General features: G+C 60.8%; 1 protein-coding gene across 1 annotated transcript in view; it reads left to right on the top strand.

Moving 5' to 3' along the window:
- Window positions 1-23,887, top strand: part of FBRSL1 (fibrosin-like 1) — a gene marked incomplete at both ends in the record, with an annotated part of 97,681 nt that overhangs the window by 26,295 nt on the left and 47,499 nt on the right. Inside the window, 2 exons of the mRNA XM_011961359.1 lie at window positions 16,038-16,127; window positions 18,296-18,331. Coding sequence (XP_011816749.1) covers window positions 16,038-16,127; window positions 18,296-18,331 — 126 coding nt within the window. The remainder of the gene's footprint in view (window positions 1-16,037; window positions 16,128-18,295; window positions 18,332-23,887) is intronic.

Below are 23,887 nucleotides of genomic sequence, written 5' to 3'. Positions count from 1 at the left end.
GCCGCGGCGGTCCCTGTTGGATCTAGTGCCAGCCCGTCAGCCACGGCTCTCGCTTCTGGCCCTGGGCCATCCCTGCCGGCCCCTGAGGTCACGGTGGACCCGATCCTGTGCCCCCGGGGTGCCCCGTCAGGCCCCATCTGTGAGCCCTGGAGCCTGATGCCTGTAGGCACCTCCCCATATGGGTTTTCCAGCCCACTCCAGTGTGAGCTGCACCCTGGCAGGGCCCTGAGGGCCAAGGCTGCCTTGCCCTTCAGGCCGGAGATGCTTTGCTGGACTAGCCTGAGGCCTTCTCTAGACAGGGCTGGGCTGTTTGTCGTTGGAAATTGAGGCTCGGCTGGAGGCGGGAGCCCCTGCAGGGCCGTGATCAGGCTGAGGCCCACCACACCAGGAGAGATGAACTGGCATCTGCCTGCTGCCCCGCCATGCTCCCTCCCCCCCACTGGTGTCACAGTGCCCCCACCCGCGTTGCTGCCTGTGGTGTGCGTGCCCTGGGAGGGGAACACAGCCCCCGAGGGCGGGGAGCTTGCTGGGGGCCCCTCAGCGTCTTTCTGTGCCTCTGAATTGACAATACTGTCCTTGCATCTTTGAGTCTGCGTGCACGCTTGCCCCAGGCGTGCCACCTGTGCAGAGCGCGTGAGCCTGGTGTGTGCGTGCTGTGTGCGCGTGCGTGCGAGAGAGGGTGTGAGTGGCGTACTGGGCAGGAAGGATCTGTGGGGTGCTGCAGTTCCTGCAGAATGGCCCAGTGGCGAGTGGTGAAGGTGTGGGTTTCAGTTCAGGCCCTCCCCCTGGTAGTCAGGAGGTGCTGGTGTCCACCTCCAGGGCCCCCAAGCTACAGGGGGCACACGGGCCTATCTGGTGGGTCAGGAGCTGCAGGGGACCCGGAGGCTCCCACCCCCACCTCTCAGGACTCTGCCTCTACCACCCCCGCGGGCATGCACTGATGAGTTGCCCGCAGGGTCTCCAGGCGAGGGGGAGCCCACAGGGTGGACAGCACCTTCTCCCGGCTTCCCCACAGTCCCCCGCAGTGTCCCGGCTGACTGTTAGCCTACATGCAGTCGGGCACACCTCACACTACAAGGCTACCCCTGGGCCCATCCCTGCCCCTCACACAGCCCCCACCTGTGGTCAGGGGTTGCCACCCCCTCAGGACTTGGTCTCGAGGCAGCCCCACTCGAGTCTTCTGGAGTCCGAGGCACGCCACTGCCCCAAAAGGGAGAGGGTGTTTGGGGGGGCTCTGACTGTCTCCAGACCTCAGGGGAGCTGGGCAGGCCGTAGCCAGTGGCCCTCCAGAGAGCAGCGTTGACCACCTGGACCCCTGCGCCAAGTGACCCTGGTCCCGCAGGCCTGGTCTCGCCCAGCTGGGCGGCCTCGGGTGTCAGGAAGGTGTCCCTGGCTCCCAGGCCAGGCAGCTGCTGACCCCCAGTTCCCTGAACTTGCTCATGAGGACCCCACCCCCACAGGCCCTCCCGGGTCCTGACCAGCCTCTGGTGCAGCATCTGCTTTGGCCTGTGGGCCCCCTCGCTCCCCATCTACGCAGGCCCCTTCCTCCGGTGCTCACCTGGGGCCTCCCTCCCAGAAGCGCAGGATTTATTTTTCTGATTAAAGAAAATAAAAAGTGCCGTGCCACTATTTTTTATAACAGCATCAGCGTTTGTAATTTAAACAGACGAGCTTGTGTCTTACGTGATTTATTCCCACAAACGGCTTTTGTGCTGGACTTGGCTCGGGGTTCATTGCACTCTGACCAAACAGAGGGGAGACCAGGAGCATCTGTTCTGGCCTTCCTGCCCACCCATCTGAGGCCTGGAGTGGGCGTCTGTACTGTGCTCGGCATGCAGGGTGCTGGCCTCCCGATCCCCCCACCGCAAGGCTACTGTGTGGGCCAGTGTGGCAGGGGTCGAGATCCCCCTCTCGGCTCATGCCTGGGGGGCACCCATCCCCGGGGTAGGTGCCCTGGGCACTGGTGAGGGCGCGTGGTTCAGCCCAGCGTCCTCTGCGCGGCCTGTCAGATGCTTGTGTTCTCACAGAAGGCCGGGGCATGGAGGGGCTGAGTCCTGGCTGCGGCACCCTGGCTGAGCTCCGGGCTAGACCTGGCACACTTGGGGTGCGGGCTTGGAGGGCGGTGCCATCTCAGTCACCCACAGAAGCCATTGTCTCGCAGAGGGGCTGGAGTTGCCTTCAGATGTCTCTGTTGTTATGCATGGGGGACAGTGGTGATTTAAACAGCCTCCTGCCCTCCTTCCACGCTCAGGCCCCCGGCCCCACCCCCAGGCTCCTGTGAGTACAGAGGGGGCCAAGTGAGTAGAGTCATGTCTGGGGCAGGCCCCAACGGCTTGAGGGAGTGGGGAGGGGCCATTCATGCTGGAGCTGAGCAGTGGCACTTGGCTGCCCCTTAATGGGGAAGGCCAGGCTGCCAGGGAGGGCTGAGGAGGGCTGGAAACTGCAGCCTAGGTCCCCGTGACCAGCAGCTGGGGGTGCAGAGGACACCTGTGGAGGAAACATTCAGGACCCAGAGGGGCTCACAAGGCCTGGCCATGACCCTGCAGCCTCCAGCTTGAACCCGCTGTCTGCCCTGGCCTGGGGTCAGGGTGCCACATGGGGAGGGCAGAGACACCAGAGCCCTGTGGGGCTGGACATTGTGTTGTGTCCTGAGGCCCGCACCCTGGTGGGGACACTGCTGCCAGGCGTTGCCCGGGAAATGCAGATTCTGTGTGGCCAGATCTTGGATGTTTCTGAAGAGCTGGAAATCCAGGTTTCTCTTGATTTGGCAATGTTGAAATGTTGGTGGTTAATTCTAATTTTTATGATTGACTTTGCTGACCGGAAGACACAGCTGCGGGCCTGCCAGGCCTCCAGCAAGTGGGACTTGGCTCCCATCACAGGCAGCAGATCGGGGCCTGAGGCCTGGGGGGGATGTGGCCTGTTCCCTTGTTTCTGGAAGGGGCCAGTACTCAGTGGGAAGGTGGGCTTGGGTCCTGGCTGCTGTAGAGAGGGTGGGGGCAGCGCAGCCTGAAGGTTGAGGATGGAGGTATCTTCCGGGGGGTGACAGTGGGGATATGGGGGAGGCTGTCCGCTGCCTGACTACAGAGACCCTGTTGCTGCCTCAGGAACCCCTCCGGAGACTGGGGCCTGGGTGCAGTGCTTTGGTGACCATCAGCCTTCTGGTCACCTCTGCGGGGGCCTCTGCCCACCTTGCTGTTGTTGGCACAGGCAGGCTGGTCCCCTCCCATCTGCAGAAGGGGTTGTGGGGAGGGCATGAGCCTTCTGGGAGAGGCCGAGGCATGTTCCTGCAGAGCCCATGGCAGATGAGGGCAGTGGTGGTTTTGTTGGGGGCGGAGAAGGGGAGATCGGGGTCGATTCCTGGAAGGTGGGTGACACTGAGGCTGTGGCATTGGGGCCAACCCCACGAGGGGCCTGGAGCTCTAAGGCCCTCAGGTCAGGCCAAGTCCATGAGCCATCGCTGAGCAGCCCCCAGGGAGGGAGGGGTGTGAGCGTGGGTGACCTCCCGGCAGCTGGCCCAGCATTCACGCCTGGTGTGTGGGCCTCTGCCTGCCAACCCTCTTCTGAGGGCCCTGTCTCTCTGACTGAACCCCTCACTGCAGGTGAAGAGCCACAGTCCCACCCCCAGGCCCTGCCCTGCGTGTTGGAAACGCCACCTGCTGGGCCTTCCCCGTTTGCTGGTTCAGGACCCTTGTCTAGGCACTGAGGACGATGAGCTCCGCCTCTTCTAGCGTCAGGGCTCAGCTCCTCCGTGTGTGGGGAGACAGGCTGGGATAGCGTGCTGGGCGACTGTGGTGAGGCCAAAGACGCAGAGGGGGTGGCGGGGTGGGGGGGGACCTGGATGTGCAGAGGCCGGAAGGCAGGACCACCCACAGGTGCCCAAGGGAGACCCAGGGCCGCCCAGAAGTCCAGGGGAGTCCTGGGGCCTTGGAGGGATCTGAACAGGGCTGCGACCTGACCCGGGATCTCCCTGGCCGCCCTGGCGTCCTCGCAGGTGGCCCGTACCAGACTGAACTGGACTGGCATCGACCAGGCTGAGGCCACCGGCCATCCTCCTCTAGCCAGAAGCTGCAGTGATAGGGGACATCCCTAGCAGTTCACAAAGCTGTGGGAAGACTCTGAGGGAGAAGGGTTTCCATGCTGAGCCATAGGCCCGGCTGCGGTGCGGGGATTTGGCAAGCAGCCTCTCCTAGGGCTGGTACACGCTTTGGAGGCCTCCCTAGGGGTACCCTGGGACCTGGCAGAGTGCAGCTTCTCATCCAGCAGGCGTGGGCAGGGCCCTGGACTCTCCTAGGGCAGCACTGTTTAATAGGAGTATTGTGTGAGCCACATATAGAATTAAGAAATAAAGTAAAATTCATTTTAATAAAATTGCATTTCACTCCATGTACTTTAAAAGTAGTGTTTCAACAATGTGATCCATATAAAAATTATCAGATCTTTTTTACTCTTTTTTTTTAATTGTACTGAGTCTAGGAAAGCCAGTAGGTGTCTTACATTTGCAACACTTTTGAGTTTAGACTGGTGGCTTCTGTGCGCAGTGACCACAGGGCTGACAGCAGGGAGGTGTGGGGGCCCCAGAACGATGTGCCCTGTGTGAGTGCTTATCTCGTGCCTGTGCTGTTCCCAGGCGCCTGCTGTCGTCTCCTCATCCTCTACCTCATCGGCTGTATGGTTTGAGCACCCTCATGCATCAGCCCAGAGTGTCCCGCCGGGACCCAGGATGCTCCCCTCACTTGGCATGGACGAACCAGACGCACCAGCTTCTGTCTTTCCCCATTTCAGTGGGTGAACCTGGAACCACCCAGATGACTGGGCTAGAAGTTGACAGGCATTCTCCTGTCCTCCCTCCCCTGTCCTCCCACCCAGCACACCCAGCCAGGCAGGTTCTTAGCTTCCACCTCCTAAGTCTCCCTCTGAGCTGAATTTCACTGGAAAATAAGGAATACTACGTCCAAATTTATGGGATGCAGCTAAAGCAATGCTTAAAGGAAAACTAGCTTGTGCTTATAATAGAAAAGAAGAGCTCAAGCCTGTAATCCCAGCACTTTGGGAGGCCGAGACAAATGGATCACAAGGTCAGGAGATCGAGACCATCCTGGCTAACACGGTGAAACCCCATCTCTACTAAAAAATACAAAAACTAGCTGGGCGAGGTGGCAGGCGCCTGTAGTCTCAGCTACTCGGGAGGCTGAGGCAGGAGAATGGCGTAAACCGGGGGGACGGAGCCTGCAGTGAGCTGAGATCCGGCCACTGCACTCTAGCCTGGGTGACAGAGCGAGACTCCGTCTCAAAACAAAAAAACAAAAAAAAGAAAAGAAAGTCTAGAATCTTAAGGTTTTGCCTTAAAAAACAAAAACAAAAAAAAAAAAAGGAAGTAAACCTATAAAGGAAAGCTGTAGTATAGACTAGAACAGAAATGCAGAAATTAATGAGGCAGGCTGGGTGCGGTGGCTCACGCCTGTAATCCCAGCACTTTGGAACCCCAAGGAGGGTGGATCACTTGAGGTCAGGAGTTCAAGACCAGCCTGGCCAACATGGTGAAACCCCATCTCTACTAAAAATACAAAAAATTAGCCGGGCGTGGTGGCGGGTGTCTGTAGTCCCAGCTGCTTGGGACACTGAGGCAGGAGAATGGTGTGAACCCTGGAGGCGGAGCTTGCAGTGAGCTGAGATGGCGCCACTGCACTCCAGCCCGGGCAACGGAGCGAGAATCCATCTCAAAAAAAAAAAAAAGAAAGAAAAATTAATAAGGTGGGAAACACAATAGAGGAAAAATAAAGCCAAAAGTTGTTCTTTGAAAACATTAACAAAATTGAGAAATCCCTAGCTAGATGAATCAGAAAAAGAAAACACAAATTACGAGTATTAGGAACAAAAGAGGAAATACCATTATAGGCACTATAGACACGGAAGAGGTGACATGGGGCAGTTTTATTCCAACAAATTCAACAGCTTAGGTGAAGTGGGCAAATCACTTGGAAAACAAAACTGATGAAAGATGAAATAGATGATCCGAATAGTGTTTTTTTTGTGTTTTTTTTTTTTTTTTTTTTTTGAGACGGAGTCTCGCTCTATCACACAGGCTGGAGTGCAGTGGCACCATCTTGTGCAAGCTCTGCCTCCCGAGTTCAAACAGTTATCCTGCTTCAGCCTCCTGAGTAGCTGGGATCACAGGCAAGTGCCACCACACCCAGCTCATTTTTATATTTTTAGTAGAGATGGGATTTCACCATGTTGGCCAGGCTGGTCTTGAACTCCTGACCTCAGGGGATCCACTCGCCTCAGCCTCCCAAAGTGCTGGGAACAGGCGTGAACTACCATGCCCGGCTTAGATAATCTGAAGACTCTTACATCTGTTAGATGGAGTTTCTGGATGTCCACATTTACTGTCTTCAGTGCCACCTGCCCCAGCCCGCTCAGCACCCTATCACCAGCCTGACGCATGAAGTCTTTTCTGATTGTCCCAGGCACGTTTCCACCGGTTAACATGCATCAGCTTGTTTAACTGCAACCCTGTAACTATTCCCATTTGCCGGATGAGGATGCCAAAGGAAAAAAAAGCCGCCTCTAAATAACTTGCCCAACGTCCATGCTGTGAGCAGCTGGACTGGGATTCAAGCCCAGCGGCTTGGCTTTGTTGTGGAATCTGTACCCTTGGCCATTCCCTGGAGGGCAGCTTTCTGGGCCTCAGTTTTCTTCTCTGTAAAATGGGGATGTTACTAAATAGTCCATTTGTTTTCGGGTTGTTGAGATGATAAAATGAGCTAACATGCAAGGTGTGTGCTGTCTACATAGCTGCGATGATGATATTGATTCTTGCTTTTATTATTATGAATTCAGAGTAATTTCTCCTGCCTCCTGGGCCCGGCCTGGCTGATTTGAGGCCCAGATGCCAGAGGCTCATCTTTGTCCTGGTTGCCGGGCAAGGGTCCTCCCATGCGGGGCCTGTGGAGAGAGGCCCTCGGTTAATCGGTGCCTTAGACTCTGGGCCTGGACCTGCCACCTGGAGGGAGCAGCAGGCTGGGTCACAGGGTCCTAGAGCCTCCTCCCACCCGACAGGGCCCTCCTGCAAACCAAGAGTCGGTCCAGGGGAAGGGGCTGCCTGGGAGGCTGGGGGCCTCGCCAGCCAGGGTGCTGTTAGGTGGGAGTGGAAGAGGAAGGCTGAGCACCTGGACCTGGCAGGCACTGCTCCCCACAGCCTGGGGAGAGCCAGTCGGGGGGGGGGTGTGGCCACCTCTACTTGCCCAGCCTCACTCTGTTCCGGAAGGCGCTTCTGTTCGGGAAGGCGCTTCTGTGCGGCATCTGCTTTGTACTTTTGGTTATTCAGCCCCTGTTCTGGGCCTGGGGCTGCAGCGACAGACAAGACAAGTGACTCTGCGGCCCTCGGGAAGTTGAATGATAACTGGGATGATGGCAGAGCAAGTGGAGACCGTTCTGAGTGTGAGCACAGCCGTGCCTGGGAAGGAGAGCAGGACCGTTTGACCAGGCGGTCAGGGAAGAGTGCTCTGGGTCTGAGTGTGAGCACAGCCGTGCCTGGGAAGGAGAGAATGCACCGTTCAACCAGGCGGTCAGGGAAGAGAGCTCTGGGTAGATAGCACAGCTGCCCAGGCCTCTGGTGGCGTGTGCCTGAGGAGCCGAGTGGGCATGGGGTGGGCAGACAGGGCTAAGGAGGGGCCTGGTTTCATACAGAGGGAAACCACTGAGGGTTTTAAGCCAGGGAACAACGTGAGCTCGTGTGTTTTTACAAACTCATGACGGAGGCAGCACGGTTGTGGAGGTGTGGGCTCCAGTCGGCGGGCTGCTGCAGCTGTTCAGGAGGGTGGCAGTGGTTCAAATTAGGTCATTCATCTGTCAGACAGATGGGGCGCAGTTGAGCAAGACCAGATGATGCAGCCCAGGTGGCCCCGGCAGAAGCGGTGCAGCCGGGGAGTCCAGAGGGGCCAACTCCAGACCTGGCGACACACACCTGCTGGAGTCCACTCTGACACGGAGCATAGCTGCTGCTCCCGCCCCTCCTCCAGCACACAGGACTGCATGGGCAGGGACTTGCAGACACTCACATGCGCTCACCCAGACACACTAGTGTCCCCAAGAGCCTGCTGGCAATGCGTCTCCTAGGCCTTAACTCAGCCAACATTGCTCGTACCATCTGTAGTGTATCTCATCCATTCATCTACCTGTCTCTCCATCCATCTACCCATACGTTCCTCATCCATCCATCTGTCTATCCGTCCACCATGCATGCATCCATCCATCCATCCATCCACCCATGTATGCATACATGCAGCCATCCATCCATCCACTCGTGCATCCATCCATCTACCCATCTGTCCATCCATCCACCCATCTACCCGCCTCTCCATGCATCCACCCATGCATCCATCCATCCATCCATCCACCCATCTGTCCATCCACCCATGCATCCATCCATCTACCCATCTGTCCATCCATCCACCTGTCTGTCCATCCATCCACCCATGCGTCCACCCATCTACCTGTCCATCTAACCACCCATGCATCTATCCATCCACCCATGCATCCATCCACCCACCTGTCTCTCCATCCATCCACCTGTCTATCTGTCCACCCATGCACCCATTCATCTACCTGTCTGTCCATCCGTCCACCCATACGTCCATCATCCATCCGTCCATCCGTCCACCCATGTATGCATGCAGCCATCCATCCATCCACTCGTGCATCCATCCATCTACCCATCTGTCCATCCATCCACCTGTCTGTCCATCCGTCCACCCATGCATCCATCATTCATCTGTCCATCCGTCTACCCATGCATCCACCCATGCATCCATCCATCCATCTACCCATCTCTCCATCCATCTACCCATCTGTCCATCCACCCGTGCATCCATCCATCCACCCATCTGTCCATCCACCCGTCTGTCCATCCATCCACCCATGCATCCATCATTCATCTGTCCATCCGTCTACCCATGCATCCACCCATGCAGCCATCCATCTACCCATGCATCCATCCACCCATCCACCCGTCTGTCCATCCATCCACCCATGCATCCACCCATCTACCTGTCCATCCAACCACCCATGCATCCATCCATCCACCCATGCATCCATCCACCCACCCATCTGTCCATCCATCTACCTGTCTGTCCATCTGTCCACCCATGCACCCATTCATCTACCCGTTTGTCCATCCATCCACCCGTGCATCCATCCATCCATCCACCCATCTGAATCACAATAGAAGAAGGTGGAGCAGCATACTGGAGTGTCCCATACTTGGGGGGCAGTACCCTGCTCTCCTGACACTGTGTTGACTCAGGGAACGCTTGGTCTCTCCTAAACATTGCCTGAGTCCCTCTTTACTGTGCCTGCCTGTGCTAGGTAGGCAAGAATAAAAGACAGCCCCTGCCCACTGGGTGCTCATAGTCTACTGAAGAGAGACACAGAAACAAATACTTAGGGGACTGTGGGAGCCTGGAGGAGCTCTTTACCCAGCCTGGTTGGCATGTGGAGTGAACAGAGTGTCAGGAACAGTTTCTGGAAGAAGCAGGGCCACAACAACACTGTGTGGTGTTAGCCTGGAGGAGAGGAAGGCATGCTTTGCTAATACCAGGGTCCTGGAGACAGACAACAGAGTTTCCCTCATTCTGGAGCTTCTGACTCCCCACTCCCAACTCTGAGAGTCGTTCTTCCCATAGGCTATGCAGTCTCATACAGCTGGGCTGCAGTGCCAGACCTCACCAGTAGGTGTTGCCCTCAGCTCAGTGTGACTCCAGCCTGAGCTTCGAGCTGTGGGTGCTAAGAAGTGGCTACCCCTGGCTGGGCACGGTGGCTTACACCTGTAATCCCAGCACTTTGGGAGGTCGAGGCAAGTGGATCACGAAGTCAGGAGTTCAAGACCAGTCTGGCCAAGATGGTGAAACCCCATCTCTACTAAAAATACAAAACTTAGCCGGGTGTGGTGGCGAGTGCCTGTAATCCCAGCTACTAGAGAGGCTGAGGCAGAGAATCGCTTGAACCCAGGAGGCAGAGGTTGCAGTGAGCCGAGATCTCACCGCTGCACTCTAGCCTGGTGATAGAGCAAGACTCTGTCTTAAAAAAAAAAAAAAAAAAAGTGGCTACTCCTCCAGTCTGAGGGTTGTAGGTTGAGTATGTGTGGAAGAGAGCCCAGAGGCTGTGCAGGTAGCATGGATGAGTGATGAGGAAGTTGGGCCGCCCTTTCCAGTACCCCCACCAGCAGGTACACAGCCCTCCTTACACCTCTCCAGCACACCCTCCCAGCAGCTGTGGGAGAGCTCCCTTTCCCTGGCTGCTTCTGCTGTCTGGGATGCTCCCCAGGGCTCTCCCATCTCTTTCTTTGCAGATGGCGATTTTCCTGAGGCAACCCTTACTCAGGTTGACCCCAGAACTGGGTCACTTCTTTCCCCATTAGGCTCACCTTGGGAGTACAAGTTCTGGAGCAACACCAGTGACCGCCACAAAGCCCCTGCCCTCCGAGCACCCGAGGGTGGGGACACCAGTCCACAAAACAGAGCAGGATGCAGTCGCTGGTGTCACGTGCTGTGGGTGCAGCATCAGCTCCTCCTGACCAGGGACGTGAGCCCAGCCCCAGGGAGGCAGCGGCAGGGGCCTATGGTAGGGCCGAGGGCAGGACAGGGCATAGCGTCTGCCTGCAAGTCACCTGTGGCCCGGGCAGATTCAGGACGGAGGGGCCCCAGAGTCGGGCTCTTCCCTTGCCAAATATGAGGGGCCCATAGTCGTCATTCATAGCTCAACAAGGCCTAGAGATGCTGTGAGGGATCCGGGGCTGTCCTGTTGGGAGCTAAGGCAGCGGAGAGAGGTACCACCCACCCACAGTTGTGCCAGGCACCTGCTCTCAGGATTCAGGGACGGCTTTGGGGGCTCATAAAACACGGAAAACCAGGACCAGCTGGGAGCTGGTAGGGACTGTGGGAGGTGGGGAAATGGAGCGTTGTGGACGATAGCAGCCACACCCTCTTTGCTCTGCCCTGCCCTGCCCTGAGCCAGGGAGCGGGACACCCACTGTGGTCCCCTGAGGCTTCTCAACCTTGGCGGGTGGGGAACTTGGAAAGTCTCAAGTCCAGACCCATGACGTCCAGTCCCTGGGGGAGGCCCAGGAGTCCTGAAAGCTCCCCGAGGGAGCATTGTTTGCACCAGGCCAGGAGCCTTGTTCTAAGGGGCTCAGCTCCTTAGGAGGAAGCAGGGACTGCGAGGAGGAGGGAGCACAGGCTGCGGGGCTGGGTCCACACACATTTCCACCAGGACACGGGATGGTGGCAGCTCCGCCTCTGAATATCTGTGCTCCATTTCTGCAGGGGCATCACGTTCCCGTCTCCTGCTGGAACTGTGGCCCAGCCCAGCTAGGGGGTGTGGGGGCCTGACCCCTGCCCCATCTCCCAGGGGGCCTGCCCTTGGCCTGGCAGGTCTGAGGAAGCCACAGGCCCCTTCTCAGGGTTCTCCAGGGTCTACATTAGAACAGCAGCCCTGGCAGCCCCTGACTCCCACCCTCCCTTCCAGGCCTGTGGGTGCAGAGGCTAGAGGCATCGTGGCCGGCCAGTCTGAGATCATGCGCCTGTAGGATAGCCCTTGTCTGAATGTGACACCGTGGGGTGGGGTGTGAGAGTCCCCTGAGTGTGATCCAATTGGTGTGAGGCTCACCAGGGCTGCAGAGTGTAGCTGTCGGAGTTGTGCACTGCACCACTCCAAGGCTGCCATTCCTGCCGTGCCGTATGTGGTGCGCGCATTTGCCTTGACCATTGCACGTTCCCAGGGAGGACACCTTCTGCTCAGTCTGTACACAGGGACACGGGGGCTGGCGTGGGGCCTCTTGGGTGCTCCACTTTGGGCGGGGCCTGCGCAGGACAGTGTGTGCTCAGAGCCTTGGGCCCGGTCTGGGGAGTAGGTGGGGCGATGAATCAGTGAGCCATGTGCGTGGGGCACGGTGTGTACAGGGCCAGCGTGACTGCCGTGGTGGAGAGGGGTGTGGGTGCGTGTATGCGGCCGGTGCATCCCCTCAGTCTGGGGCGGTATGTGTGCCTGCCAGTACCTGTGGGTCTGCGTGGGTCTCTGTGCGCCCCAGAGGGTTTCCTGGCTGCTTCATGATGGGACCTCTGCTGGCTCCTGTCTCTCTGCCCCCTTCCCAGCAACAGGACAGCTCAAGGGCACTAGTTCCGGACAGGCCAGGCCGCACCCGAGCCCCTGACTGAGCCTGAGCCTCCCAGTGGAACCACGTGTCTGTGGCCAACCCAGAGGCAGTGATTTTTGGACGTGCAGCCTGGAGCTGGGGGACGGTGTGGAGGGAGGGGGTTGGTGAGGGGAGGAGACCCTGGGGCAGGAGCTCTCTATGCCTGGAGCCACCATGTTCCTGTGGTTACTACCAGAACCCTCAGGGCCCCAGTGCTCTTGGGACACGGTCCTGGCCCCACCAGCAGCTGGTCTGTGGCTGCCCAGTGGAGTGCAGCTTGCGGGAGCAGGTTGCTGAGGGTTCAGGAAATTTGAAGCCGGCTGTTAAACTGGTAGTGGCTTCCATCAGCTGTGGTTTGGGTACTAAAGTTGCAGAAACCGACAGGCGCTCCATGCTGTGGCCCGCAGGGAGCTGTTCCTCACACCCTGCTCCTGCCGCACGCCCCACCTGCTGACATAACTGGACAGACTCAGCCTTCCTCCCCTACCCCAGGAAGCACAGGCTCAGTGGGGCAGCAGGGCGCACCGTGAGGAGGGCAACTTGGGGCTGCAGCGTGTGTGCCGGGCCTGCTGGGCTATTGGCGCCATCAGTGAACTGCGTCCAGGGCCCTACCCGGCCTGCACTGCCTGTCCCCCAGCACCTGCCACCTGGCAGATGGAGCTACCTTCTGTGTGCACCAGGAACGGTTGCTCCTTTGTCACTCTGGGAGGGCAGGGGCTTGGGTCTGCTCTGCTAACTGCCCAGAGCGGTACCTGACTCGTCGGGGCTCCACAGGCGTTGGTTGGACGAGTGGACAGATAGGTGGGCAGACTTCAAGGCTGGGGTGGGCACAGGTGCAGTAGCTCCTGCCCAGCCTCCAGGGCAAAGGGGGCACCCTCTGGCCCCAGACATGGACATGTCATTCAGGGACTGTGATCTTGTCTCTCCAGCTCCTGCTGGGAGTGGACGTGTGGCCTCCCTGGCCCCTGGCGTGGCTGGTGGGCAGCACTGAGAAGCGGCTGGACTGAGGGCAGCCACCTTGGCTGTTTGGGGTCCTGCCTGGGGACAGAGTGGGGTGACCAGCCGTGCCCTGTGTCCAGGACACAGGTCCCCAGTTCTACAGGGTTTTTCGAGACTTGGGACTTTCAGAGCTAAAACTGGCCACCCGAGAAAGGGGAAGAGACGCCCCCACGACCTGCCTGGCCACCTCTCGGGCCGCCAGGTGTGGGAGGAGCACACTCAGGGCAGCCTGCTGAGCCCCTCTGTGGCGTGGGGGTGAAGACCGGAGGTGGCGTTTGTGTGGGTGTGAGGTGTGGAGAGGTGCCCTACTCCTCGGCTCTGCTGTGTGGGTGTAGATCTTAGCCCCGCCTCCCCTCCCACCAGCTGGGTGTCCTTGGGCAGTGAGCAGCCTACACCACTGTACTCAGCAGCCCTGTGGCGGCCTTTCCTGTCGCTGCCGGGTCCTGCCCTGAACCGCTCTCCCTAGAAGTGAGTGCGGGGCTCATGGGGCCGTTGCCAATGATCAGACTCCCCAGGGGGCCGGTGACACGTGGTTCCTGGAGCGGGCCTGGAAACTCATTCCTGACAGCCTCTGGGGATGGTGATGCTGCATTTCCAGGACCCCACTTTGAGAACCACTAGGAGTGGGACCCTTGGCTCCCTGTAGAGGTGGACGGAACCCTTGACGGCCCCAGCAGAGCAGCACGTGTGGGATGCAGCGGGCAGGGCTGCCCGACTGAGACCGCGGTGCCAGCTCCAGGGGTGAGAAAGGAGGGGTCGTGAGAGTCCAGCTGGTGACAACAGTGACACCTGGTGGCCTGGAAGGTGCCGGCCCCAGGATCCGCTGCACTGGCCATGCCACCACCTAAACCTCATTGCACCAAGGGGCCCTGCCAGGATTCCGGAATGTTACAGTTACAGACGCTGAAACTGAGGCTGGGGGAGGCCAGTCCCTTGCCCAAGGCCACAGTGTAGGGAAGAGCTGGGCAGCTTGGCCAGGGTCTGTGAGGGCTACTGCGCAGCTAAGCAGGTCACTAGCCCACCACCCTGCCCCCAGCACCTGCCCAGTAGGCTCAGACTGCTCGGGGGCTGCGTCCCCGCCCAGCCGGGGCCTCCTCCAGTGCGGGCTCCTGCTACTGTACGGCGGCTTGATGGACCTCATGGGCGCAGGGCATTGGACCTCAGGGGCCTGGGTGACATCCCTTAATTCGTACCGGCACTGTCTGCCTTGTGTGCACCCTGTCAGCCACACAGGGAAAGGGGTGCGGGACCCCGGAGGCCTGTTGCTGCAGGAGGTGCACGGAGCGGGCTCTGGCTGAGCGCGAGGTCGGCGGGGAGCCAGGCTCATGGCTGTAGCGAGCCACACCCGTCAGTCCTGGGACAGGTTTTCCCGGGCTGGGGGCACTCCTGCCTAGGATGACTCAATGTAAAGGGCCTCACTGGGGGCCCTGGGATGCGAGGCCTGGGGGCCCAGATGTGCTGGGGCATGTCGCCACAAGGTGCAGAATTGTTCTAGATCCAAGGTGGCCAGAGAGAGAGAGTGCTGGGCCTCCACGGGAGGCTGGGAGCTGGCTGTGCAGGGGCGTCCCTGCTGGGTGCCGGCCAGCAGGAGCTCTGGCCTCTCACTTCCCTCAGCGTTGTGCAGGCTTTAAATTATTTCTTTTTTTTTTTTTTTGAGGCGGAGTCTCGCTCTGCCGCCCGGGCTGGAGTGCAGTGGCTGGATCTCAGCTCACTGCAAGCTCTGCCTCCCGGGTTCATGCCATTCTCCTGTCTCAGCCTCCAGAGTAGCTGGGACTACAGGCGCCCGCCACCACGCCCGGCTAGTTTTTTGTATTTTTTAGTAGAGACGGGGTTTCACCGTGTTAGCCAGGATGGTCTCGATCTCCTGACCTCGTGATCTGCCCGTCTCGGCCTCCCAAAGTGCTGGGATTACAGGCTTGAGCCACCGCGCCCGGCCGAAATTATTTCTAAGTAGGAAAATTAAATACGTGCAGGGCTCTGGGTCTGGTCCCTGTGTGGCCACTTAACCTGTCTGCACATCTGTTTGCTCATCCGTGAAACGTAAAGGAAAATAGTTTCTACTCGGGGCCACTGTGTGAGCAAACATGTGAGTGCATGCAAAGCGCCTGGGCCAGGCCCTGGCATGCAGCAGCGCCCATGTTGGCTGGTGTCAGAGGTGGTGGCGGTGGGTAGTGAGTGTGGGCGCTCCCTTCTACAGGTGATGAAATCGAGGTATGGGGAGGCTGAGCAGCGGCCCAAGGGCACACGGCCAGGGACAGGCAGGTCCCACCACCACCTTGCTGCTTGCCCCGAGATGGTGCCGACCGAAGGAGGTGGAGTGGGCACAGCCAAGGGACAGTGGGTGGTCCTGAGGCTGGGCCTGGAGGTCATAGCCCCGTACAGCCAGATGGGGTGGTGCCAACCAGCCGGGGGGCGGCTTGGCCGTTGAGGCTGAGAAGAGCCCAGGGTGTGGGAGAAGGCCCCACCCGTGGTCCCCAGCACCCCCAGGATGTCTTCAGAGTCAGCGGCTTGTGGAAGGGGCGGCTCCGAGCACGTGGCGGTTCTCATGTCACTGAGCCGGGGGGTCCTGGGTGGGTCCTCCCCATCCTGGCAGAGTGTGTTATCAGTGTGTGAGCCGTCAGCCGGGATGGCATTCCTGGCTCTGCAGAGCTCCGTCCTGCTGCTGCTCCCGCCCCCAGACCAGGACACGGCCCACCACAGCACGTCACATCCCAGAGCGCCCAGTGGCTGTCGGGGCACCCGGGGCCAGGGTGCCAGGAGCAGGCACGTAGCCCTAGCTAGCGGCCCCCGATGTGGACATGGTGAGGTGGGGGTTTGCCTGAGACAGTGTCTCTCTCTGTCCCAGATGAAGGTCACCGTGTCCAAAGGGGGCGACCGGGACAGTGACGACGACAGCGTCCTCGAAGCCACCAGCTCCCGGGACCCGCTCAGCGATGTGAGTACCCACAGCTGCCTGTGCCCGGAGGCTCCCTGAGTCTGGGCCTCCTGCCCGCTGCGTCCTGCACAAGGGCATCCAGGAAGCCACTGGTTAGGGCCCAGTTTCCCATGAAGGCTTTGTCTTAGCAATTAGCATTTTGCCTTCATTAAAGCATGATTCTTCACTCATTAGGACTTTCCCCATTAGGAGAGATTTAAATGAAGAAACGGTGAGCGAGCTAGCAGGAGCCCAGAGCCCAAAACTTTCAGCCTGCCTTGGACACTGCGCCTGCACCACTGGCCCTGGGGGTGGAGGGCAGGCGGATGGCGGCCGAGCCTCGAGATGGGCACCCCTGGGCCGCCACTGGAGATGCCTGGGCTGCCGTGGGTCCTGCCCTGCTGCTGGGGACACCCACCTGCCTCGTGGGCTGGGGCGAGAGACAGGCGGAGTGTGGAGGCAGCAGGGGCCGGGGTTTGTTAAACGTCAACGGAAGGTGCTTCTTTCACCCTGATCAGATCTGGGCCGAGCGTCCCGGGCTCCCAACGTGCCCGTGCCAGGCAGAGGCACACGCTGACCTGGGTCAGGACACGCCTTTGGTGTCCCTGAGAGAGGCCCCTGGGCCCCAGGTCCCCGGGGGGCCGGGACCCCCCACACTTAGGCTCTCATGCTGGATTTGGCCAGTGACAGGGCTGGACCCTGAGGGCGCGGCAGTGGGAGCATCGGGCTGGGGCGGGAAGAGGCCGGAGGCTGTTGACACCTTTTCCCCAGCTCCTGCAGGATGTGTGGGGTGGGCAGTGGGGGGAGTTCCAATGAATGGAACCTGAGGCATCTCATTATCACTTAAATGAAGGCCTCACTGCCCGTCTCCCCATCTTGTTGCCACAAGTTAGGAAAATAGACTGGGAATTACCTGGGGCCACTGCTGCCCTGGTTCGTCCTCTGATTGCCAGCCCCTGATGAATGAAGTCACATTCTGGGCACAACGCAGCAGCTGGGACTGAGGCTCAAACTCGGGGCGACAGAGGCCCCCCACCCCTCTGACAGCCGGGAGCTGGCGGGTGGGCCCATTGGGACCCAGGGCCTTGGGCTCTGTCCCCTGACACCCTGGGGCCCTTCAGGAGCTGACCTGGCCCTGGCCAGGGTCTGTCTGGGGAAGGGGGAGGGGGTGTCCTCCCCGACTCTGCAGTGGGGGTCTTGGATTGATTGGGGAGAGTGGGGGGCTGCTCTCAGCTGGTCCCATAGCCCCCCTTTTCTTCCTCTGCCCTGCCCCTCGGAGTGTTGGATCTTTGCATCTGCCCCCTACTCCCCAGGCTGTTCTGGACCCTCTCCGTGAGCCCCACCCTGCCCAGCTCAGTGATCCACCACACCCACTACAGCAACCCTGAGCCTGCTTCCCCCCAACTCTTGCTGGGGGAGGCCCTGGTGGTCCGAGTATGTAGCTGGTGCGATCCACACCTCTGTCCTGAAGACCTCACAACACCCGCTCAAGCCAGAGGGATCCAAGGGTGTAGGGGGCCCCCAGCAGCCCCTGCAGACCAGAGTGTTCCCTGATGTCTGAGGGGCTCCCAGCTGCCATCCCCCAGCCCTGACCCCCCCCACCTGTCAGGCCCCTGTGGTGAACCCTCCTTTGAGGGCTCCATCTGGCACCTCCTCCAGAAAGCCTTCCATGACTAGCCAGGGCACCCTGCCCGAAGTCCTGCGACTGTGGACCCCTCTGGTGGGTGGGCACGGAGGGAGGTCAGCAGAAGCTGGGGCCCTGGGCCGGCCTCCCCCAGGTCTTCCTGCCTCCTCTGAGGAGCGTTTCTGGTGGGGCCTGCCCTCCTGGGGAAGGGAGCTAGCCAAAGGCGTCCCTGTGGGAGCCTCCTCGGGTTTGGATCCCAGAGCTGCTGCAGGGAGCCTCAGACTGGCTGGGCCGGGAGGACAACAGCCCCTGGGGAGGACCCACCACGACGCCCCCATGGCGCCGAGCTCTGTCCTCCTCCCCGTGGCCTCAGTTCTCGTGGCCCCTGCCTGTGAGGACGTCTCGCTGGCGGTCTTGGGCCTGGGCATCTGGACCTGTCCCCACCCGGGAGAGGTGCTCAGCCGGGTGATGGGCTGCGGGGCTGCGGGGCAGGTGGCCGGGTGCGTCCCTAGGAGTTTGGGTCAGAGCCGCAGCCTCACTGACTGTCCCCTCTTCCTTCCTGCAGAGCTCTGCGCAGGCGGTCTCAGGGAGAGGCTACTCTGTAAGTCCCCCAGCACCCCCCAACCATCTTTGTCCCCTTGGGGCCTTAGGACCGGGCCCCCACCTCACCTGTCCGAGGCCCCACAACCTAGCTCACCCGTCTTGTGCCCGCTTTCCCTCTGAAGCCCCAGACTGGTTCTGGCCTCAGGCACGTGGGGCTGGTGGGGAGTGGAAAAGCTCTGGAGTGAAGATCGGGGGAGTGTCCTGCTCACGGTTTGCCAAAGGCCCCCAGGCTGACATGCTGCCCCAGGGGGACGGGCCGGCCCTGTGGCTGTGGCCCTGCCAGGAGCCTCGGAGTGGTCAGCCTGCACAGACCCCAGCGGCGGCTAAGGCTGCTGGGATCCGCGGGACCATGGCCGGGCTGCTTCCTGGGGTCCTACTGGGGGCCTGGGACATTTGGTGTGGGAGGTGCCCGTGGTGTGAGCAGCCGTCTCCAATGCCCCAACCGGCACCTGCCTCAGCCCGAACAGAGAGGACTGGGTCCAGGTTGGGCACTGCAGGGCAACACCCAGGGAGCCAGCACCCCGTGGCGGGCAGGGGGAAGGAGACCCGTGTGCAGCCTTCATGATGGGTGTGTGCCCGGGGGGGAGTGGATGTCTGCCCGGGGGAGTGGGTGTGTTTTGGTGTGCCGTGCCTCCCCATGGGTGCACATGGCACGGCGGAGGTCTCCTTGCACATGTGCCTGGACTTCACTGTGGGAAAGGCCTGGGAGGCCAGGCGCCGACCCCTGCCCCCCAGACCTGGAGGCCCAGCCCCATCTCCCCGACTCCCATCACCGCTGTCCCCTGCCCTCCTCATGACTGTGTTTCATTTTCCCTCAAGTGTCAGGAGGAACATTAATGACATCGTAAAACCCAGAGCTCCATAAAAGCCATTTCTACAGATTGACGGCCTGCTTGGCTCATGGGAGGGTGGGGGCCTGGACTCCGCCCGCCCCGTCCCTGCAGCCCCCGCAATTTCCAGGCCGGAGAGGCTCCCTCACTAAACCACAGCAGCTTTTCATAGGGTGTGTAATTAACCGTCAGTGACCCAGTGTGGCCAGGCCAGAGGGGATGCGGACTGGTGGGGCAGCCCCCCACTGTCTCTGTCCCACAGCTTCTGCTGGTGGCAGAGCAGGAGGCGGTGAGGGGGCGGCATGGGCGGCGCAGCCACAGGCCAGGAGTGGACCCCATGATCCCTGGACCCAGGATCATGGGTAGGAATCGGCCACTTGACTGGGTCACGGCAGGGGCTCAGCTGGGCCCTTCGCACCCTCACCCCAGCTCCCCTGAGGCTGCCCTTTCACCTGAGGGTGTGTGTAAAGCCCTGGGCTCGGCTCTGCCACCCCGGGTTCTGCCTTTGGCCTCTCACCTGGTTTGGCCCAGAGTCCATGAGCCGTTGACCTGGGGCGGCCGGAGCTCACATCTGGGCAGTGGTTCCTGGAGCGTCCGCCCGCCCAAGGGGCCTCTTCCTGGGGCTTTTCTTCCTCCTGCGCTGCGTGGGGCGTCGGCGGGCCTTGGGCAGTCTTGCTGTTGTCGTCTGAGTGCGGGGGGCAGCCCCTCAGAGGTGGCTGTGGTTGTCCTGACAGCCGCCGTCATGAGTGTGATGACACTCCCCCACCCTTCTCTGGGCGGTGTACTGGGCAGGCCATCAGCCGTATCCTTACAGGCCGGCTCCTGGTGTGCATGTTCGGGGTCAGAGTGTGGAAATGGGCTAAAGCCACCTGGCCCTGGCTGCTGGGAAGCACCTGGGCCAAGTGGGGTGCCCTGATGCAGACTCCATGGGCAGGAGGAGGGCTGCGGCCCCTGCGTAGGTGCCAGACTGTGAGTGTCGGTGACATCTCCGAGTGCCGGGCAGGGCTCCTGCCGGCTTGCTGTGGGTCAGGGGGAGGGCCGGGTCTTAAGCTCTGGAAGGTGGGCTCTGCCCCCAGTTATTGGTGAGGTGTGTACATGGTCACCTCCTGTGGCCACCCCAGCTGGTCTGAGGCCCCCAGGGCACCTGGGCCTCTCTGCCCTGAGCCACTGGGCGCCCTTCTGCTTCTTAGTCTCCATTCGTTATTCAGGTCTTCTCTCCAGAGCACTCTCTGTGTTTCCTGAGAAAGCCCATCATTAACTTGCCAGCTGCTTGCAGCTTAACCCCCACAGCCGAGGCACAGAAGTGACAGATGGTGGGGTGGGGGGAGGGGGAAGGCAGGGGAGGAGCCGGCCTGCTGCACAGGGGATGGGGTTCCCCTCCAAGCCACAGGAGCCCGGGAGGACCCTGAGGGCTGCAGACGGTCCTGTGTGTGTGCCCTGTGTTTCAGACCCTGGTGCGTACAGGTGGGCCCTGCCTTGTGCAGGTGTGCACCCGGGGCCCTGGTCCAGTGTAGCCCTCAGTCGCCCACGCTGTCAGCCCTGGGGGCCCCTCGTGTCCAGTGTGTGTGGGGGTACAGGGGAGAGCCCAGGCTCTAGGCAGACAGCAGGGAGGTGCCCGGCCTCCTCGGAAGTGCTCTTCCCCGGCACTGAGGACTGGAGGCAAGTGGAGGCCAGACCACCTCAGGGGCAGAGGACCCAGAACCGGCCCCACAACCCCCGGGGCGGAGGACCCAGAACCAGCCCCACGGGACACATGCCCAGGAGCAGGACAGGCAGGATCCAGGAGCAGGCAGGGGGCCTGGCTGAGGGTCTGGATTGTGCTGGAGCCTGGGACCCACTAGTGGGGGTTCGGTACTTCCCTGAGGCCCTCAGACTCCTGGGGTGCTCCCTAGGCTGGGGCTGCCGTATGTGTGTGGGCGTGTGTGCATGTGCGTGTGTGTGCATGCACGTGCGCATGTGCCCGTGTGCCCCTCGTGTCCGTGGCACCCCCGTGTGGTGGGCTGTGTGGGGCTGTGTGTTGCCTTGTCGAGCAGTGTCATGGGCTCCTCTCTGGGCCTCTGCGTGTGTGTGCGCACGCGTACGCACCCACACGTGTGACTTGTGTGTGTTTGCGTGTTGTGCACGTGGCGCTGCGTGTTGCGAACTTGGCGTTGTGTGTTGTGAACTTGGCGTGTGTTGCGCATGTGGCATTGTGTGTTGTGAATTTGGCGTGTGTTGTGCACGTGGTGTGTGTTGTGAACTACTTGGCGTTGTGTTGCTCACGTGGCAGTGTGTTGTGCATGTGGCGTTGCATGTTGTGCATGTGGCGTTGCGTGTTGCTCACGTGTGCACCCCTTGCTGCCTGCCTATCTGTGACTGGGGCCTCCAGCATAATGAGGAGCCACAGCCAGGCCGGCAGCCTCCCATGTTGCTGAGCGGCACGGGCATTCTTCACCTGGTCTGGTTTTATGAACCGTCCTGAAAGTGGTGTAATTTTGTCCACATCGGTGGCCAGCAAAGCCCCAGCTATTGCTTATCCTCAGCAGCTGCTGCCCCGAGTGTGTGGTTTGGCCTCCTCGGGCTGCCCCAAGTGTGTGGTTTGGCCTCCTCGGCCACCGTCAGCACTGTAAGGTCAAGCTGCTCCCACCCGAGGATGTGGTGACTGACGGCAGCGTGGCAGGGGCTGGCAGATTCTTTAGAATGAGGATCCACAAGAGCCTGCTGGGGTTGGAGCCATTCCTGCCGGCACAGGAGCCTGGCTTGCCCTCCCACACCAGAGCACAGAACGTTCTGGAAGGGCCCGTGGCCAGCAGGGGGCGTACAGGGGCCAGGGTGAGGGGCCAGATGAGCTGCAGGGTAGAGGTAACAGCCCATGGTGAGGCCCAGGCCTCAGGGACCCATCTCACCCTGCACGCGGCATTTAGTTACCAGATCATCCCGTTCTCTAGACAGGGTCGCAGGCCCAGAGAGGCCGATGGGGCCACCCATGGGCACCCACCTCAGTGACTGGGAGCTGAGAGCCTCAGACCTCCCTCACCACTCAGCCCCGCCTGCCCAGGATTGTCCTCCATGCGGCTGCTCAGCCCCTTGTGCCCGCCAAGAAGAGCCACCTGCGTGGCTATGCCCACACACCCTCCTCTGCCCCCAGTAGCGCCCACTTGGCCACAGCCCCCCAGACCCTTCCTGTCCCAATGGCAAGGCCGTCCATCAGGGTCACAGACACCCACCCTGCACAAACTGAGGTGTGGAGAAATCGGTCCCCTTGCCTCCCCTCTAGCCCGTGTATGCGGAGCGTGGCCATGGCCAGGGCATGCACGTGGGGAGAAAGATGGGAAAGACCCTGGTAAGGGAAGCCAAGGAGTTGCTGCCCCAGTTGGGGTGTTAAGCACGGCGCAGAAGAGTGGGAAGGGGGGCCAGGTCGGCGGGGACAGGGACAGGGAGGTCTGGAAGTGGGTGGGAGGAGGAGCCAGGCCGACTGAAGCAGGTGCAGGTTTGAACAGCGGGGCCGGTGGGAGGCTCTGAGGCCCCTGAGGAGGGAGCCCACCGTGTGCTTGGGGGCAGACCTGGGACGGGAGGCTGGAGGTGGAGGTGGGCGGGAGGGGCAGAGACCCAGCCAGGTGGGACACTGCAGATGCCACCAGCCGCCCAGGCCCTGTCGCCCTTGCTCTGCGCCAGGCCCGATACAGGCGCTGTGCTGTCTTTACGAGGCAGGTTTATGACGCTCACTGCGTGGCTCCTTGGGCCTCTTCTGAGCAGCCATAATTTGTACAAAAGCAATAAAAACCCATCAGCCTCTCCCTGGAGTCAGAGAGCCACAGTCTCCTCCCAACCTCGGAGCGTAGGAGGGTCTTTCCGGCTGGCTGCTGTGTGGGGACCGCAGAGGTGGGGGCTGAGCCATGTCCTCGCCTGTGGTGGCCACAGCCCGTGCCCATCTGCCCACCCATTTGTTCATCTTCACGCACCCACATCCATGCATTTACCCACCACCTGTCCCCATCAGCCACCCATCTGTCCGTCCATGCCACGGTGATCGTGTGCCCGAGGGCAGTGGCCTCAGCACAGCCTGACTCTGGGCTGGTCTCTGTGCCGGGCACGTCACACAGGGTCCCTGCCCTCAGGCAGCTGCCGTTCCAGTGGGGAGAGGAGCCAGTCGGTAAAGAGAGCAGCAGCTGCCAGCTGGGAAGGAAGGTGGGCCGGGGTCGGGGCAGTGTCTCAGAAGGGGCAGGCCAGGGCATCTGGGTAGGGGCAAGCCTGTGTGTGCGGGACCTGAGACGGGCGGGCGCAGCTGCTGGAGGAAACAGGGAGGGGTGCGGGGGAGCTGGGTCGTGGAGGGTGGGAGGCTGTGCAGATAGTGCCACTGTTCCCCACCACCCCAGGCTAAGTGACAGAGGGGCTGACCCACCCAGTGCTGAGAGGGGCAGGGTCCAGGCCGGGCTTGTTCCAGCAGCCCAGGCACCACCACTCGGCCCTGGGAGGTTGGCACGGGGGCAGCAGGGACTTGGGGTCCTGGGAGGTGGCCGTTCTGCCATCCACCCCCACTCGGGGCCTGGCCTCTGTGGGCTGTGGGAGGGCGTGCGTTGTCAGGCCCCAGGTGAAGGGAGTGTCTGCGTGTGAGAACACCTTTATCTCCATGGCATGTAGATCATCGGACTTCTCCACCTGCGGTATTTGCAAACAGGTGACGTCCATGAAGAGGCCTCACCTCCGTCTGCAGATGCGGAAGCCGAGGCCCAGGCGTCAGCTGC

The sequence above is a fragment of the Colobus angolensis genome, unplaced genomic scaffold (genome assembly GCF_000951035.1).
Source record: "Colobus angolensis palliatus isolate OR3802 unplaced genomic scaffold, Cang.pa_1.0 Scaffold115, whole genome shotgun sequence".
NCBI lineage: Eukaryota > Metazoa > Chordata > Mammalia > Primates > Cercopithecidae > Colobus > Colobus angolensis.
Note: the sequence above shows the minus strand (reverse complement) of the source record. Positions and strands in the feature narration are given on the sequence as shown.